An 18,976-nucleotide genomic window follows, 5' to 3' on the forward strand; every position below is an offset into this window, starting at 1 on the left:
CAGAGAAAGAGGCACACTTATCCACTGTTGGTGGGAATGTCAAATAGTGCAACCACTGTAGAAGGCAGTTTGGCGGTTCCTCAAAAAGCTGAATATAGGATTGTCATACGACCCAGCAATACCATCGCTGGGTATCTACTCAAAGGACTTAAGGGCAAAGACACAAACGGACATTTGCACACCAATGTTTATAGCAGCGTTATTTACAATTGCAAAGAGATGGAAACAGCCAAAATGTCCATCAACAGACAAGTGGCTAAACAAACTGTGGTATATACATACGATGGAATATTATGCAGCTTTAAGACAGGATAAACTTATGAAGCATGTAATAACATGGATGGACCTAGAGAACATTATGCTGAGTGAGTCCAGCCAAAAACTAAAGGACAAATACTGTATGGTCCCACTGATGTGAACCGACATTCGAGAATAAACTTGGAATATGTCATTGGTAACAGAGTCCAGCAGGAGTTAGAACAGGGTAAGATAACGGTAATTGGAGCTGAAGGGATACAGACTGTGCAACAAGACTAGATACGAAAACTCAAAAATGGACAGCACAATAATACCTAATTGTAAAGTGATCATGTTAAAACACTGAATGAAGCTGCATCTGAGCTATAGGTTTTTTTTTTTTTTTTTTTACTATTATTATTACTTTTATTTTTTTTCTCTATATTAACATTCTATATCTTTTTCTGTTGTGTTGCTAGTTCTTCTAAACCGATGCAAATGTACTAAGAAACGATGATCATGCATCTATGTGATGATGTTAAGAATTACTGATTGCATATGTAGAATGGTATGATTTCTAAATGTTAGGTTAATTTCTTTTTTTCCATTAATTAATAAAAAAAAAAACAAAAAACATATAGTTCTTCAGAGGAAAGGCAGCTAACTTTCAAATGAGGTTCTTTCTTATGTGGAAAGGTACAAGGCAATCTCTGCTGGCCTTCTCTCCAGGCCTCTGGGTTCCAACAACTTTCCCTGGGGTGATTTCTTTCTGCATCTGCAAAGGCATGGGCTGAGCTACAAGTGCTGAGATGAGGTATGCTGAGCTGCCTGGGCTGTGCTACATTGAGCTCTCTCATTTAAGCATCCAGCCAATTAAATCAAACATCATTCACTGCAGGACACATGCTTCCTAGCTGACTGCAGATGCAATCAGTGACAGATGAGCTTCATATGCCACTGCTCATGTCCACAGCAACAGAACTAGGCACGTTCACCTGGCCAAGTTGACACCTAACTGTAACTACCACACTGCAAAACAGATGAGCCAGAGACATTATTATTAAGCACCGTACTGCTGTTTTACCCTGCTATCAAGCAGCAAATGTGTTCAGACATCCACAAGCACTACCCATTTATTTCTCACATATTTAGTCACTGAAAAATGTTGCCAAACCCACTAACTAAAATATCTGCAAAAACCTAGGACCTGGTTGAAGTGAGGTTTTTTTGTTTTGTTTTAAGGAAAAAGGGGTTAATGCATGTGCACAGCATTTTTTCTTATTCACATCTTTTTAGAAAAAGCAGTGTGGCCAAGTGGCTTTGCAATCAAGGGAGAATCATGATAAGACCCTGGGGACATTCCTTAACCTCTCCAAGACTTAGCATCCTCTTCTATAAAATGGAGTTAGTGAATTCACAGTGATATTATGAGCATTAAATGAGATATATACGCAAACTGCCTGACACAGAGCAGGACATCAAAAGGGGCATTATTACTTTTATTTGTTCATTAACGACAATGTACTTAGTAAAATTCCATGACAAATAATTTATATGCTTGTGGGAAGTACCTTTCTAACATAAAAGTTATTAGAGAGAAATTCCTCTTTCCCACTTTGGTTTCCGAGAGAAGGGATTTTTTTTCCCTCCTTAAACACTTCAGATTCTTTTTGTCTTATTTCACAATAGATTCAGAACCCAAGGAAAGAAGGAAGCAACTACTGCGTGAGCATGCGTGCGTGCGCGCGCGCGCACACAGATACATACACACACACAATGTGTGTCAGAAACCCTGAAAGATAGTTAAAAACCAACCTGGGGAACAAGTTTACAATTAGAAATTGAGACTTTCTTTTTTTTTTTTTTATTTTAATATGGGCAGGCACCGGGAATCGAACCCAGGTCCTCGGGCATGGCAGGCAAGCACTCTTACCTGCTGAGCCACGGTGGCCCAGAAATTGAGACTTTCGATGGAACAAAGTCTATGTTATACAACAGCTTGATTTTTATACTTTGGTAGCTAGCTTTTTAACTACTACAACCTGGACCCTAGTTCCAGGTTAGTCATGTAGGATTTTCACCTTGGGAGGTCACGCAGTGTAAGCCAGCTCTGTTCAAAGGCAAGCAGCTATTTTTACACAATTGGATGATGCTAGGCCTTGAGCAAATGGCATGTTGGTCCACAGGTCCAGCTCAGGCCTTGAACCAGGGCCCAGAGCTTTACAAAGGTTCAGGGTTTATGATGCAAGCTGCTGTAGCTTGACCCCGAACTTAAGCTTTTACTTAAGTAGGCATGTTCACGGCCAGGATTAAGCCATAAAGGAAAGGGTGTCCCAGTCAACACTGTCTTCAAAATAAAGAAAGCTTCCAGAATACTACCTGCTGATTTCTAGTTGAGTCTTTAAGAAATTTGGGGGACCCAAGTCCAAGTAGGTAGTGAGGATAGGTTACTCCAAATTCTATTTCTTATTTTATATATTATTTTCATGACTAAGAGATGAAACTGTTAAGAAGTTAGTTTAAATTCACTTAGTTGGTCCACAGAGTCAAAAGAAGTTACTCCCCAACTCACTGGTTCTAAATTAATAAATCACATGAACGCTGATGATGGATTTAGATATTCAAGATTCAAAATGATATATCCATAGAAGGCTAGATGATCTTATAAATAAAAAGTAATAAGGATGTTCTTATAAAGAAGATATGCTCTCATCTTGGGTTGAGTCAGAGAAACCATCCGAGAAAATTATTGCACACCCTGAATAAGTCAACTACAAAGGCCTGCAATTAAAACAATCAGGATCACTCAGAGAATCAAAGAGGTTCTAGAAGGTTAAAGAATTATACTTCAGTGTTCCTGTCAGGTAAAAAACAAAAAAGGAAATGAATCTGACAAAGCAGGATGATAGGAAGGAGAAAGGATGACATCTTAGGAAATAACTAGAGATGAAACAGAAAAGGAGATTCCAAAGGCCAGAGGAAACAGACATAAAGAAAGGAAATGGAGATACACTGGTGTGTTGGTCTGAAAATATTATATACCCCAGAAAAGCCATATTTTCACCCTGATCCAATCTTGTAGAGGCAGTCATTTCTTTTACTGCTGATTGAATATTGCAGTGCGGAAACTTTTGATTAGATTATCTCCACAAGGTGCGGTCTGCCCAATTGTAGGTGAGACCTTCTACATTAGATGGAGATGACACGCCACCCACTCAGGGTGGGTCTTGATTAGTTTACTAGAGTCCTTTAAAAGAGGAAGCATTTTGGAGAGCCCTCATAACAGAGTAGATGCGGATGCTTGGAGGGAGGCTGCATCAGAGCTGAAGAGTCGATGCGAGACCTGGATGTCCTGAGATGCAGGACCTAGAAGATGCTGCTGTGTGTCCTCCCATGAGATACTGAGCAAGCCAGAACCCAGAGCTGTCTCCCAGAGGAACAACTGAAGGCCCACAGATGCCAAGGAGCCTCCACAGGAAAAAGAGGCTGAAAGCAATGGAGCCTAGAAGCAAGGAACCAGTAGATGCCACCCAAGTACCTACCCAGCTGACAGAGGTGTTCCAGACCCATCAGCCTTCCCTGAATTAAGGTATCTTTCCCTAGATGCCTTAGTTTGGACATTTTTACAGGATTAGAACTGTAAATCCACAACTTATTAAATTTTCTAAAAGCCGTTCCATTTCTGGTATATTGCATTTCAGCAGTTTAACAAACTAATAAAAAATGGGGTCTAATTTAGAGGGTGCTAGAAATGAGGGATGATATATCTTAGTGCTGACTGGGGTGCAAAATCAGTGCTTAGTAAAGGAAGGCAGGCAATATCTCAGTGGGTGAGTCTCAATCTCCTAAAGGAACTAGGATCCACTTCTAGGAACTATGAAAAGCAGACTTTTAAACCAAGTATAGAATTGCCACCTTCAAACAGTGAGACAACTATAGCAAGGGTTATATACATTTGGGCAGGATGGAGGGAGGGAGAGCCAGGGAGATCTGTGTAGAATGTTCTGATCATTATTAGGAAGAGATACAATTATTGCTTATGCCTTGAGGGAACATATTTCAGAAATGTATGGATTTAGGACTCAGTAAGTAAAGGCACAGCAAAGAGAAAACCCATTAAAGAGGAACCAGACAGGACAAGACAGACGGAGCCCAGGCCTGACTTAGATGCATCTCCTATGTAGGACTATCTGACACAAGGAAGAGAAGGAAAATTTGTATGAACAATAGACGTTTTCAGCAGACTCAGAACTTACTGATTTTGTCTCTTGCAATGCAAGAACTCACAAGGAAACATCTAGAGGAATATGTTAGGGGAAAAAATCTAATCCAGAAAGCAAAGAAAAGAGAAAGGAAAGGAATACCTTAATTCCAATAGGATGTGAGCCTACAAATAATAAAGGAAGAAAGAGACCAAAAACAGAAACTGGTTAAACTGCTGGAAACTCAAGTGAGCCCTCCTGAGAGGAAGGGGGTAACAGGAGGCACAGCTTACCACTGCAGGAAAAGAAGTGAGCACTGGAAAACTGGAGAAATACAAGGGGTGGCACAAAGCCAAGGTACATCCCCATGAGGCCCCTAAGAATATACAAGCTTCCAAAGTGTCAACAACTACCCTGAGAATCAGGTAAAAACAATTCTCTACTCAAAGTAAATGGGACAAAAAAGGATAAACCTTTCCTAAGAAGTAGACTCTGTAAGCCCACCCAGCCCACACGAGAAGCAAGGGAAAGCACACAGGGCACAGGTCTCCAAGTCCCTGCCCCCAAGAGCTCCACCTCTCAGACACCACTCGGCACAGGGCTGCCAGAAACAAGGGCTCAAAGGACAGTTGGGAAGGAGGAAAAATAGGTTTAGTGAGAGAGCTGCCATCACTGCAAATTTCTAAGCTCTGAGGGAAGGCCACAGTATCTCAGGTGCCACTTCCTGAGAGAAGATGTAGTAGGCACAGTTGGCTCCTTCCCAACCCCCAAAGTACCAAAATTTGCTTTCTGACGGGAGATTTCTCCCTATTAAATTTAAAGATCTTGACCCCAAAGATGAAGCCAAGATAATACGTTCTCTCCATCATCCTCCTCATTCTTTCTGTGGCTTATATGAACCACCAGGAACACTTTTGCTTAGAATTAGTGCTTTGGGGGCTGGACTGGGAGTGTGGTTTTCAAATTTGCTGGATGTTAGCTTTGATGATCTGATATTGTAGGTCTGATGATCTAATATTGTGTGTCCTATTGATTCTAGATTGAAGTGAGGCCCAAGAGAGACTGAGAGTGGAAAACCTATACAACTCCTGAAGCCCTAGGAAACCACACACATTATAGCGAGAAATAGCCCAAGGTGTCACTGCTGAAGGTTCCCCAGCTTCAAAGTGGCACTGAGAACCTCTCTGGATTTGACTAACAAAAATAAGGAATGAAGGATTTTAAATTCTTTGGCTGTCTAACCCAACTATGCCAAGGAACTTGAATACTGAATCAAAGCTTTGAACTTTAATGTCTTGCCAGGGAACTTAATCTCTGAATTTTAAGTTTCTCCTTTAGAGTTTCATAGGCGGAAAGGGTTCATATTTATAAAAAATATTTTAACTAAAGTGCTGAATACATTTTAGCTATATGCCAGGTACTATTTAAGCTCTTTACAGGTATTAATTTATTTAATCGCCATAACCATCCTATGACGCAGGACTATTATTATCTATTTTACAGATAAGATAATAGTTATCTGCAACTCCCTGAGACACGGGAAGGTTGAGTAACACGGAGAAGATCACTTAACACCAAGAGTTTTCCCCAGGAGGTTTGATTTTAGAACTCATCATTTTATTCAATACAATATGCATCTCTACTAGGGGATATCCTGATATGGCTGGTAGTTTTTACTGGAGTATCTCACTGTTGTTATTTGATCACATTGCAAAACCTCTGATAAGCTACAGTAGATACCGGAGCTGAAAAGAGTTTGGTAGGGGAAACAGATGAGGAAGTGAACTTTCAGCCTTGAGTATAGTTTGGCCTTGAAGCAAATTATTTATGAATTATTCTAATCCATTTCAGAGCTTTCTAGGGGCAATCTCAACAGTGTGCGGAGGGGGATCAACAGTACAGCAGGGGGATGGCATGAGGTGGGGGCTGGGAATACTGGCTCAGGAAATCCCATGGCATCCATGAAGGTAAGTCTGCTCACCTTCCCAGAGAGACCAGGTAGACCAATGGGTGAAGAAAACATAAACTAGGAAATCTTATTAAAGAAACGATTCCTTCAATACTCTTCTTCAAAGTGGGATTTTACCCCCTGGTTTAGGGGAGACTCCAGTCCTACTGCACTAAGCCTTCCTCTTCCCTTAGAGGTAGAGAAAGTTTGGGGGAAAGAGACAATATCCTACGCTGGGGTGAAAAGAGGATGGGGGCTACTGGAGGAGATGGTTTCTTTTCTCCTCTTCTCGACACCCAGGGTAAGGGTGTTTGTTCTGCAGATGCAAACCTGCCCTCCAGTGGAACACCCCAAGCTCTAGCATCAGGGATAGGGAGTTTGTCACTCCAGCCCTCTTAACTGAGATGCTACAGAAGAATGTGGTTTCTCAATAAGATAAAAGGTGATATTTGAGTTCTCCAGCTCTAGATCCTTATATATAAACTGGTTCAGAACTTTAGCATCTTCAAATCTTCTAACAAAAATTTCTGCAATATTCTAATATAATGAGTGTTTGAAAGCAGTCAAAGAAGAGGTCTCATGACTTCATTAAGAGCTGAGTTTATAATAATTCCCTCATTTTTAAGATTCACATATTCAATTGTCAAGCATCTATTTCCTACCAGTTACACTGCCAGACATTGTGCTAGATCACAGGGAAACAAATACTGATTCGGGCAATGACTCCTGCTCTTAAGGAGCTTATAATGAAGGAAAAGAGAATACAAACCTAAAAACAAGAGATTCTGAGTATTATACCTGCCACAATAGAGATCTCTCAAGGTTTTCAGTAAGGAGTTAGTCAATTCTCCTAGGAGGTTAAAAACAAAACAAAACAAAACAAAGCAGTAAACACTGAGTTAAAATAGGAACCAGGAAACTGTGTTCTCACAGTAGCCCAGAGAGCAGCAGAGATTTTAAAGAGGCAGATAGGAGAGAGACGCCAAGTATAGATTCTTCTTCTGGCACCCAAAAGGCCCCCCTGGCCATCACAAGGGTAGTGGGGATAGAAACTGACTACTGGGCACTACCGCGGAATAAAAAAGAGGGAAGAGGGAAAAAAAATACCCACACCCACCCACACTGACATTTTCCTCATTTTAGAGCCTTCACCATGTCTCCTTCTTTTCCTCCACCCACTAACCTCCCTCCGTGCCCCACTTCCCAAGTTCCCATTCCATTACAGCATTCTCACTTGACACTCTAATGAAAAAAGGGAAGTTTTAAAATGTCAATTAATTTCCTAGCTTTTAAAAGTTATATTCAGAGACAGGGAAAATTAAGTAATAGGATATATTTACCTAACATTCAATAATAATTTTCCAGAATCTGCCAGCCTAAAATTTTTCCATAAACAAGATCAAACAACTTTTATCATGCAAAGAAATGTTATTAAATGCATTATGACAATATGTATTTGTAGGAATTTTCAGCTAGACACTCAGAAAAATTTGCATATGGCCTCTGACTTATTACGGAAGACTGTCAGGAAAACAGGACAACTGCAGAGGCCTTTACCTACCCCTATTCTCTATTTTCCAACCCCAAATTGTAGATCAGACCTTTGCAACTTCAGGGAGGTTACTTGTCCTTTTTCTATTTCTCGTCTGTCAAACTGTAATTGGAAAAAAGTTCCCTTGTGTTCTTCCTTACAGTTATTTTACGCCTTCCCTTCTAGACTGCCACATTTAAGTAACAGGGATCAGCACCTAAGGAGGCAAGTAGCAAGTAAGTGCCCCCTGCAACCCCCCCCTCCCCCAGCCTGGCAGACACCAGGCTCCTCCAAGGTCAGGGCTGCAGCCTTGCCCAACACCTGTCACTTGCACTCAGACACAAGGGCTTGACATCACCACACCAAAAGGAAAGGCTGTGCCAGTGTTAAAGGTTAGGAACTTCTGGTTTTAAATGTATGAGCTATCACATCATCAAGGACCCAGAGAAAATCTCTCCTTTGCACAATCCAACCATATGATCCATGGTGGGGGAGGGGAACCTCACACATAGACACACCAAAAAAACAATGAAAGGCTGGAACAAAATATTACTCCTGGTTACCTTTGCTCTAGTGTGACTATGGCCTCAGGTTTTATTTCTAATTGTTCACTTCTCTGGGTTTTTACGTTTTCTTATAATTACAGTATAATCTCCTAGAATCACAGAATATCCTGAAGAGATAACACCTCCTTTAGATAATCTATAACACAGGGGTATGGGGGAACACGAACATACGCGTGCGTGCACACACACACCAAACTACTTGTATTTAGTGGGGTTGTGTGTTCTACGCTTTATTTCCAACTTTAAACTTCTCTGAGTTTCCCACATTGCCTCATAATTATATTTTTAACAATAAACACCATTCTACAATGAATCCAATGATAATTTAATTTCTTTTAAATCTTCAAATGAAGTTTACTGCCATGGTGACCATACATGACAGATTCTGAGTCTATGACAATTTTGAATATTCTGTTTAGTTCAAAGAATCACCACCTTCTCCAAATCTCAATAGCTGGGATCCAATATAGCACTGAAGAAAGCATCAAAAAATAAAATCTCTGGCTTTTTCATGAGCCTAACAACAATAGTATTTACATACTATATCCCTTCACATATTTAACAGCTACAATCACTGATATAGTCTACCTTATATTCTGCTTGGCAGACATTCATACATAGTCATCATAATTACAATCTAGAAGAACTACTTAATATTCTACTATGTTGGTATACTCAAATTTATCAAATCCTTTTTCTACTACTGTACTTTAAGCTCTTTCTATGTTTTTGTCACTATAAAAAATGCCGCAAAGAACATTCATTTGCATTTATCTTTCTTGTATCTGGAATTACTAAGTCGACACATGAAAATCATTATGGCACATACTATACATGGGAAAAATTTAAAGCACACTGTGCTAGCACTGCCAACCCTGGCTCTGCTGTCAACCTTCACCATGCGACTTAAACTCTAAGTTCATTCTCCAATTTCTAAAATAAGAATGATATCACCTGCTCTGGTAGTAAATCTGCTGAAAGTCAAATGGGCTATGGGGTGGAAAGGTGAAGTCCTACAAATCTTAGATGTTACACCTGGCAGAAGTTCTATTTGGGGATCTTAACTCAGATTCCCATTGACTCATCTATTTATTTAAAAACTCTGGGGTCATCCTTATACGAAACACTGAGCTGGATGTTGAGATTATAAAAATGAAAAAGAAACAGGTGCTCTCCCAGAGCACATCATGGGTGAGTAGGGTAGAAAGACAAAAGGATACACTACATGTTACAGCGGGGCTGAGAACCAAGTGCAGTGAGGTCGCAGAGCCCAGAGTCCTGGGGACCTAGAGAGGTTCTAGAGGAGGTGATCTCTGAGTCAGGTCTTGAAGGACGCTGGGAAGCACCAGCACGGGACAGCTTCTAAAAAAGGATGGCATATTCTGGGACTGTGAGGGGTCTGTGAAGCCAGAGGTCAGAGGAGAGGGGTGGAATGATGAGTCTAGAGAGAGAAGCTAGATACAGATTATGAAGGATTTCGTATCCAGGCTAAGGTGTTTGGATGTTACCCTGCAAACAACAAGGTTCCAGCTAATACAGTGACCAGTGAAATATGAGAAGCTTTAAGAAGACATCTCTAGACACAATGTGACGCATGGACTGGTGGAGAGAGACTGACTGGGAGAACACCCAAGTGACAAACGAGGACAAGAACTGCAACTAAAGCAGAGGAATCTCAGCTTCTCATTCAGAACCACTATAATCGTAATTTCTCATCTTCTAGGAACTCTCGTCTCATAAAGGTCAAAACAAATAAAAGGACCAAATGAAAAGGTTTAGAAAGAAAAAGGAAATCCTAATTTTTCATGTTTTCTTACTTTGTTTCCAATAGCAGATACATACATTCAGCAAAGAGATTGAAAATGGACACCCTCCTCTCCCTTGAACTCAGCAATTCCTAGAGTAAAATCAGGACCAGCAAGGATTTCAATAGAAGACACATCACCCTGTTTCTTATTTTCTGCAGAAGATCATCAGAAAGCCACTTAGTAGAGTTCAACCAAGCCAGAAAAATGCAAAAATCAAATACTGATGGGTAACATAAACAGATTTAAAGGAACATAATGAGCTCACAGTACAAAAAAATTCAACCTCCTTAGAAATAATTATTCACTGGAATACTAGCTTATTTTTCAATGTGGACCATTTGTTACTCCGAAAAAAAATTAAACAGTCATCTTAAGAGGGCAGAACCAATATCAATCTAATATAATATCACAAGCGTTAACACTATTTTCCCTCATTAGTGAAAAATAAGAGCAAATAAAATTAATTTTGTTTGGCCGGTTTTCCTAAATGTATGCTCCTTCAGAAAATAAGGCCAAAATATCTAATCATGTGCTTCTCAGACTACTTTAATATTGTGTTAAGCTCAGTACTGGGTGCTTTACATGTGCTCATTTAATCCTTTCAAAAGGAGGCAATGCTTATTGGATGGAAAGCACACACACTGCAAATTGGACAGATACAGGTATGAAATTAACTTTTTGATCTCATGCAAATTAATTTATGTTTCCTTCCAGGATGTACCCCTGGAAAAAACACAGGGCTTTTTTTCTGAGCATTATTGTTTTAACATGATTTTTTTCATAGCTATTTAAATGTTGTAATAGTATAGGAAAGAACAAGACCAAATGTTACCAGAACATTCCTTCTGAGGTGATTTGTGTTAAGCTGCAAGAATAAGAGAGCCAGGACCACATTTTACTGTGACCACATAAAATTTCTAGCTGCTACCTCAGAAAGCAGTTTTAGGGAAGTTTAGGAGAAGGCCAACACTTCTACAATCCCCTACAACATAAAATGCAAACTGGCTAACTATTATTCACTAAAAGAAGGTCTCCAACCTCTATCAATACTCATTTCTTCATATGGATATTAAAAGTTCATGCTCATGCAATTGAACCTAAAGGATTGAGAATGTCCCCTGGGTAGACTTAGCTTCCACTAAATGACCTATCTATACATCTTTTTCTAACAATCTTCCTAAAGCCTCCTTGACACTTCAATTCACATTTTTGTGCTTTTTAATCTCAACTGATAGGAATTGTTCTGTTTATCCCAGCATGTGTAAATATAATAACTTTAATTCATTCCCACCAATGCATACTAACTAAGCACCTACAAAATGCTAGTCAGTGAACAAAACAAAGCTCCTTGCCTTTGCATGGCTGGTATTTAGCAGAGGCAAGCAATAAACAGCGTTCATTTTGAGCACTTATACGTCAGGCAGTGTTAAGTGTTCCACCTGTAATCATGCTGGCACATAATCAAAACCTAGTTCAGCCCTTTATAAAAGTCCGCAAACAAAGACAACAGGATTAAATCATTGAGACCTTGTTTTAGGCAAAGTATTCTTCAGATATGACAACAAAAACATAAGTGAGAAAAGAAAAAAATAAATTTGACATCAGTAAAATTAAAAATTTTTGTGCAGGACACAAATTATCCAAACTGACTCAAGAAGAAATGGAAAAATCTCAGAAGACCTATAACGTAAGATTGGAACAGTAATTAAAAATCTCCCAACAAAAAACTCCAGTCAGCAGATGGCTTCACTGCTGAATTTACCAAACATTTAAAGAGAATTTAACAACAATCTTTCTCAAACCCTTCCAAATAATAGGAGGAAACATTTCTTTATTTATTCTGTGAGGCCAACATCACCCTAATAACAAAGCCAGAGAATGACAACATAAGAAAATAAAATTACAGATCAATATACTTTATGAATATAGACGTAAAAACCCTTAAAATACTGGCAAACCAAATCTAACAGTATATTAAAAGGATTATATACCATGATTAAGTGGGATTTATTCCAGGAACACAAGAGTGGTTTAACATATGAAAATCTATCACTATAATACACCACATTAATAGAATGAAGGGAAAACCAGATAGTCAACTCAATTGATGCAGAAATGATATTTAACAAACTCCAACATCCTTTCATAATAAAAATACTGAGAAAACCAGGTATAGAAGGAAACTTCCTCAACATCAGAACTTAGGGCATTCATGGAAAACCCATTGCTAACATATTCAATGGTAAAAATCTTAAAGCCTTCCCCCTAAGATCAGGAACAAGTCAAGGGTGTCCACTGTCAGCACTGTTTTGTTTTTCACATCATTTTGGAAGTTCTAGCCAGAACCCATTAGGCAAGAAAAACATAGAAAAGATATCTAAATTGGAAAAGAAAGATGTAAAATTATCTCTACATGATCCTACATATTGAAAATTCCATAGAATCCACAAGAAAGCAAGGCAGCCCGAATAGCTAAAAACATCTTGAAAAAGAACAAAGTTGCAGGACTTGTACTTCTTGATTTCATAAGTTACTATAAAGCCACAGTTATTAAAACAATGTGGTAGTGGCAAAACAGATATGTAGACAAATGGAATAGAACTACAGATATGTAGACCAGAAATAAATCCATACGTATGTGGCCAGTTAATTTTTTCAACAAGGCCACCAAGTGAATTTGATGGGGAAAGAACAGTGTTTTCAAGAAATGTTGCTGGAACAACTGAAAATCTGCATGCAAAAGAATGAAGTTGGACCCCTACTTCTCAGCATCTGAAAAACTAACTTCAAATGGATCAACAGCCTAAACATAAGAGCTAAAACCATAAAACTTTTAGAAGAAAAACTAGGGGTATATCTTCATGACCTTGTATTAGGTAACGGATTCTTGGCTAGGACTCCAAAAGCTCAAACAACAAAAGAAACAATAAATAAATTAGACTTCATTAAAATTAAAAACTTTTGTGCAAAGAACATTATCAACAAAGTGAAAAAGACATTTAACAATATGGCAGAAAACATTTGGGAACCATATATCTGAAAGGTTTAATATCTAGAAAATAAAAAGAACTCCTACTACTCAACAACAAAAAAACAAAGACCCCAATTTAAAAATGGACAAAGGTCTAGAAAGACATTCCTCCAAAGAAATACAAAGGGTCAATACACACATGCAAAGAGGCTCTACATCATCATTAGTCACTTGGGAAATGATAATTAATAGTACTATTTTAATAATCTTTCATCAATTGTAACAAAGGTAAGTACTGTAAAAAATAATACAATTATAACAAATGTTCCACAGGTGTTGGTGGTGGAGTGGTGTACAGGAATCCTGTATCTTACACGTGATTGCTCTGTAAACCCATAATTTCTGTAAGAAAAAAATAATAAATAAATGAAAGTATGAGACTCCACTTAATGCCCACAAGGACGGTCATTAAAAAAAAAGAGTGGTGAGGGGCTATGAAGTGCTAGGGAGGATACATAGAAATTGGAGCCCTCATATATTGCTGGTGGAGTTGTAAACTGGCACAGTCACTTTGGAAAATAGTTTGTCAGTTCCTCAAAATGTTAAACACAGAATTACCATATGACCAAGCAATTATACTCCTAGGTATATGACCAAGAAATTATAAAGTACATGTCTGTACAAACTTGTACACAAATATCCATAGCAACATTATTCATAACAGCCAAAAAGTAGAGACAGCTTAGCTAGTACCAATTGATGAATGGATAAACAAAATGTGATATCCATATAATGGAATATTATTTGGCAACAAAAAGGAAAGACTAATGATGATCTGATACATGCTACAATATCTAATGAACCTTGAAAACATTATTTTCAATGAAAGAAAGCCAATCACAAAAGACAACATATTACATGATTTCTTTTATATGAAATGTCCAGAATAGGCAAATATATAGAGACAGAAACTAGACTGGTGGTTATCAGAGGTTTGAGGGAGGGGAAGATAGAGGGAAGGGGAAGTGACTACTAATGGTTGCGGGGTATCTTTCTGGGTGATTAAAATGTTCTAAAATTAGACTGTGGTGAGGGTTGCACAATTCTGTGAACATACTATTAAATGAGTCAATTGTAAGTGAACTGTATCTCAAACTGTTAAAATATAATTAAAGGGAAAAACTGAGCGATGGCACAAGGCAATGAGGAAGAGATGAACAAGAGCCAGGGCCTGGTATTAGCTAAAACTGAAGCAAAGACCAGAAAAAGCCAAACCACAACCACGGTGGGACACTTGGCAAGAAAACCCTGCTTCTCTGGGGACAGCGAAAAGAGCTACCTTAGGGCCAAAACTCCACTCAACAAACATCTAATGTTATGGACATTTACCTTCAAATGCAGGCACTGAGCTAGGTGCAGGGAATACAAATCAGACCCATCCCCAGTTTCATGCAGCTTAAAGTACATGGAGTGAAGAAAAGAGTGGCTAAATGATCCCACGATGTGGGTGGGTGATTCTATAATGAGGAGAACTTCTAAGGGGAACAACAAAGGTCCTAAACTAGATGGGGGAGATAGTGCAAGACATCCTGAGGACTGGAGCTTCAGCTGAAAAAGGAAGGATGAATAAGGTTTAACTCAAAGAAAAGCTGGGGGGTGGGGGAGTTTGAGAAAACTGCAGAAACAAAGAACCTGGGGTAAGACAGAACACTGCATGTATAAAAACCAGAGGAAGGCTGAGAGAACTGTAACACAGAGAGCAACGCAAGGGGAGAAACACAGCAGCCGGACTATGTAAGGCCCTACAGCCACAGTAAGGATTTGGTTTAAGTCTTAAAACACACAGGAATGTATCGAAAAGTTTTAAGCAATGGACTGATGTGATTCAACTTGTCATATTTCGGAAAATGATTCAAAAGGGCCAAAGCAGATGTGGCCAACCAATCAGGAGCTTCTGCAGTAGCCCAGGAGATGATGGTAATAATTTGAATGCAGGAAGGGGCAGTGGGCTTCATGGAAAATAGACAGGATCTTGCAAGCGGAGGGGATAATGGCCAAGATTCTCCAGATTTCTATGAAGCCTGCATGGTCAGTTTCCTCTCTCCCTTAATTACACATATCTTTAAATTAACCCTCATTAACTAAGATACCCTGAACACTCATATCTGTTTTAACACTTCTATCACCAATATGGCACCTGGCATGCACAGCTCCCAATCTCCAGCATCTAAGAAACAGCCATGCTCATCTACTCCTCTGCACTGAAGGACAGCCCTGGGGTAAGTCAAAGATGCTCAAATGCTTAAATCCATGCTGTCAACATATACAAATTAAACTTACTCTAACACTTTCTAACCCCTTTCCAAACTGCAAGGAAGATCACAAATTCCTAGCTTATAACCTTTCCATGGGGTGGGCCATGGTGGCTCAGTGGCAGAGTTCTCACCTGCCATGCCAGAGACATGTTCGATTCCTGGTGCCTGCCCATGCAAAAAAAAAAGAAAAAAACCTTTCCATGCATTCCCATTGTTTTGAGGATATAAACCAGATCTAAATTTGCAAACAGAGAAATTTTCCTAAAAATCCTGGTAGGAGGGTTATTCAAGTTTATAAAAATGAAAATTAATACTTAAAATCCCTAAGAATTATCTATTTGGTGGCAAAGTTTCCAAGACATTACATTACAGATAAATTAACTGTCTCCTCCACGGGAAAGCAATTTACATGAGGACAGGAACTCTATAATAACACTTGGCACATAGCAGAGACTTCATAAAAAACTGGCGAATACATGAAAGCTCCAGGTACTACTACTGACTAAAATTTCAAGTGTTGTTTTTCGTTGCCACATAGAAACAACAATTAAGAAAGGTTCTTCACATACTAGTTCGAGAGTTTTTCAAATTTCAAAAGTTACCCAGTTACAAGGAAATATGGATAATCAAAAGGGAAAAAACTATTAACCCTATGTGCTGGTTTGGAGCTGTTATATACCCCAGAAAAGGCCATGTTCTTTTCATCCTCTCCTGGGGGTGTAGACCTGTCATAGGTGGGACCTTCTGGCTTTCTTCCAATTGAGATGTGACCCACCCACTTACAGTAGGTCTTAATCCTTGTACTGGAGTCCTTCATGAAAGAATAAAGGACAGACAAAGTTAAGAGAGCTTAGAGAGAGAAAAGCCCGAGAGAAGCTAAGAGAGGACCCACAGAAGTCAGAAAGGAGGGCACTGGAACCAGAAACTGAAAGCAACAAAACCCAGGAGCAAAGATCCAGCAGACACTGGCCATGTGCCTGGCTATGTGACAAAGGAACTCTGGATGCCAGCAGCCTGTCTTCAGAGAAGGCATCATTCTTTGATGCCTTAATTGGGACATTTTCATGACCTTAGAACTGTAAATCTGTAAGCTAATAAATCCCCATTGTAAAAGCCAACCCACTTCTGGTATATTGCAGTCCAGCAGCTTTAGCAAACTGAAACACCCTCTGAGCTACTAACGAGAGGCCTGTTAAAAGAATTTTAAGGGCCAGAGACCTGGGTTCGATTCCCCAAGTCTGTCCATGCCAAAAAAAAAAAAAAAGAATTTTAAGGTATCATGATATACCTACTAAAATATCAAAAACACTTCTTTTCTTTTAACCACACCCAGACGGAACCAGAAGCAAGGAGAACGGAAAGACAGACATTCCTGGAGGCACCTCATTACTGGTGACCTCGGTGGTTTTGTCTTTCTGAAAAGCAACCTGCTGAGATTTAACAAGCTCTATAAAACAGTTCATAGTCTTTAACTACAGAAACTCCTTTATGAAATATACCCCAAGGAAACAGATCATCCAAAAGGGGAAAAAAGAAACTTATAAAATGCATACATAGCTTAATGGTAATAATTAATGAAAAACTGGAAACATTTCAATGACCAAAAATAGGACTAAATACATTATGGAATATCAACATCTTGGGGTGTACAATCATTAGAGATAAGTATATAGATTTCACTGACACTTTACATATCGGGATTTTTTTAAAGCAGAGAATGGTAAGATAGTTTAAAAAAAGTAATAAAATCTCAAGTCACACTATGTAAAAAAGGCTGTACGTATTCTGCAAAATAAATTTAGAGGCCTACAAAATTTGGTGTTCACAGGCATTCAAAATAAATCTATTATTAAAATTACCGGTGTTTGTGAAAGCTGAATGCTCTGGACCTGGGGAAGCAGGAAATAAGTATTTGGTAGCTGCTTTGCAGACCCTTCTGTAGAGATTTTGCGAGTGCCAATTCCAGATACCTGCAGGAAAAAAAAAAGAGAGAGAGAGAGAGAGAATTACTCTGTTAAAGTTTTAAAACACACTTACTATAGGGTTAAAATACCTTTCCAAAGGAAACCTTTATTCATCACTCTGGCCTTAAAGACTCTCTTAATCTAACTATCTTAATTATCTTTGTCTCTCCTGAAAACACAAGGAATGCTGCTATATTTCAGACGAATGTTGCTTCCTATAGTAAATCTTTTGAGCAACAGACAACTCTTCTGACATGGGGCCATATGGCTCATAGAATCCAACAAAAACAACAAAAATGACTGATCTTTACACATAAATTACTTGATGCCATGTCCTGTTAAAAATGTCACAGACACCACTTAAGGTTAAAAAAAAAAACTTAACTATTTTTGTGAACAACATTCCTCAAGCTCCCTTCACAGCGCCTTGATATTTATTAACAGTAGCTCCATGGGAGCTGGCTCCCAAACCCACAAATCTATGCCTCCTAATCAGGAATATTCCCAAACCAAGGAGGGCTAGATAGGCAAAATCATTAGAGGCTGCCTCTATAGCTCCCTTCCTCTGAACTGTGTGTGCAGTGAGAGCTATGAGTTTTGAAAATCTGCTATATTTTATACTAGAAAACTGAGTATAAGAGATTCTTTTGTTCTAATATCCTTGAGAGATCCCTGTTGAGTGTTACAGCTCTGCACGCTGTATGGAAGACAGTAAATTGCAGCATGTGAGGCAGAAGGAGGGTGAAAGCTGGTAGGCTTAACATCACTTGCAATCTTATATAGTAATGGTGCAAAATATGCAGCTGACATCTCTAAAATATTCAAACCTCTCTAAGTCAATAACCAAATTATGTGAAAAAAGGAAAAAGGTACTTACATGATAGGAAAGGACTCCATAGGAGGAGGTATTAATAAATAAAGAACTTTCAATGCTTCCTTCTTCAGTAGGTAAGAAAATAATTCTAAAAGAAGTTTTCCCCATTGCTGGAATTACCTGAAAGAAAGGTAACTAATTCACTATTTGAAATGACAACCCCCTCGCCTCTTTGATAAGTTCTCTTTCAAAGACTCTCTTTTTGACAACTTCTGCTAACAGATTTTTGGATACTCCATGCCCTTTATTTATAATCATTGTGAATCATGAGAATCCCCAAACTGATCAACAGCCAACAATCTAAGAAAGTCTTTCAAAGAACATACACCACAGATTTATGACCAGATAACTGTGAAGTCCTTTCACTTCAGACTGTATCTCGCACCTCTCCTTTCCCTTTCTCTTCTACACCCATGTGTTCAAGAGCCTTTATCTAACACAGCTCTATTTCTCTTTATATACAGAGAATGACCAATGCACAAACAGATGAATGGTTAATAAAGATCAGGGACAAACGTTCAAACAGGCTGTCATAAACAAACCTTCAACCTATTTCCTTA

General features: G+C 38.8%; 1 protein-coding gene across 3 annotated transcripts in view; it reads right to left on the minus strand.

Annotated features, from left to right (window-relative positions):
* TMEM131L (transmembrane 131 like) overlaps nt 1–18,976 on the minus strand; it is a 168,259-nt gene that overhangs the window by 73,910 nt on the left and 75,373 nt on the right. For all 3 annotated transcript variants that reach the window (XM_077139755.1, XM_077139756.1, XM_077139754.1), the window contains exons 6-7: nt 18,420–18,536; nt 17,438–17,548 (exon numbers count right to left, since the gene is read on the minus strand). In XM_077139755.1, coding sequence (XP_076995870.1) covers nt 17,438–17,548; nt 18,420–18,536 — 228 coding nt within the window. The remainder of the gene's footprint in view (nt 1–17,437; nt 17,549–18,419; nt 18,537–18,976) is intronic.

Source organism: Tamandua tetradactyla, chromosome 22, assembly GCF_023851605.1.
Source record: "Tamandua tetradactyla isolate mTamTet1 chromosome 22, mTamTet1.pri, whole genome shotgun sequence".
Taxonomy (NCBI): Eukaryota; Metazoa; Chordata; class Mammalia; order Pilosa; family Myrmecophagidae; genus Tamandua; species Tamandua tetradactyla.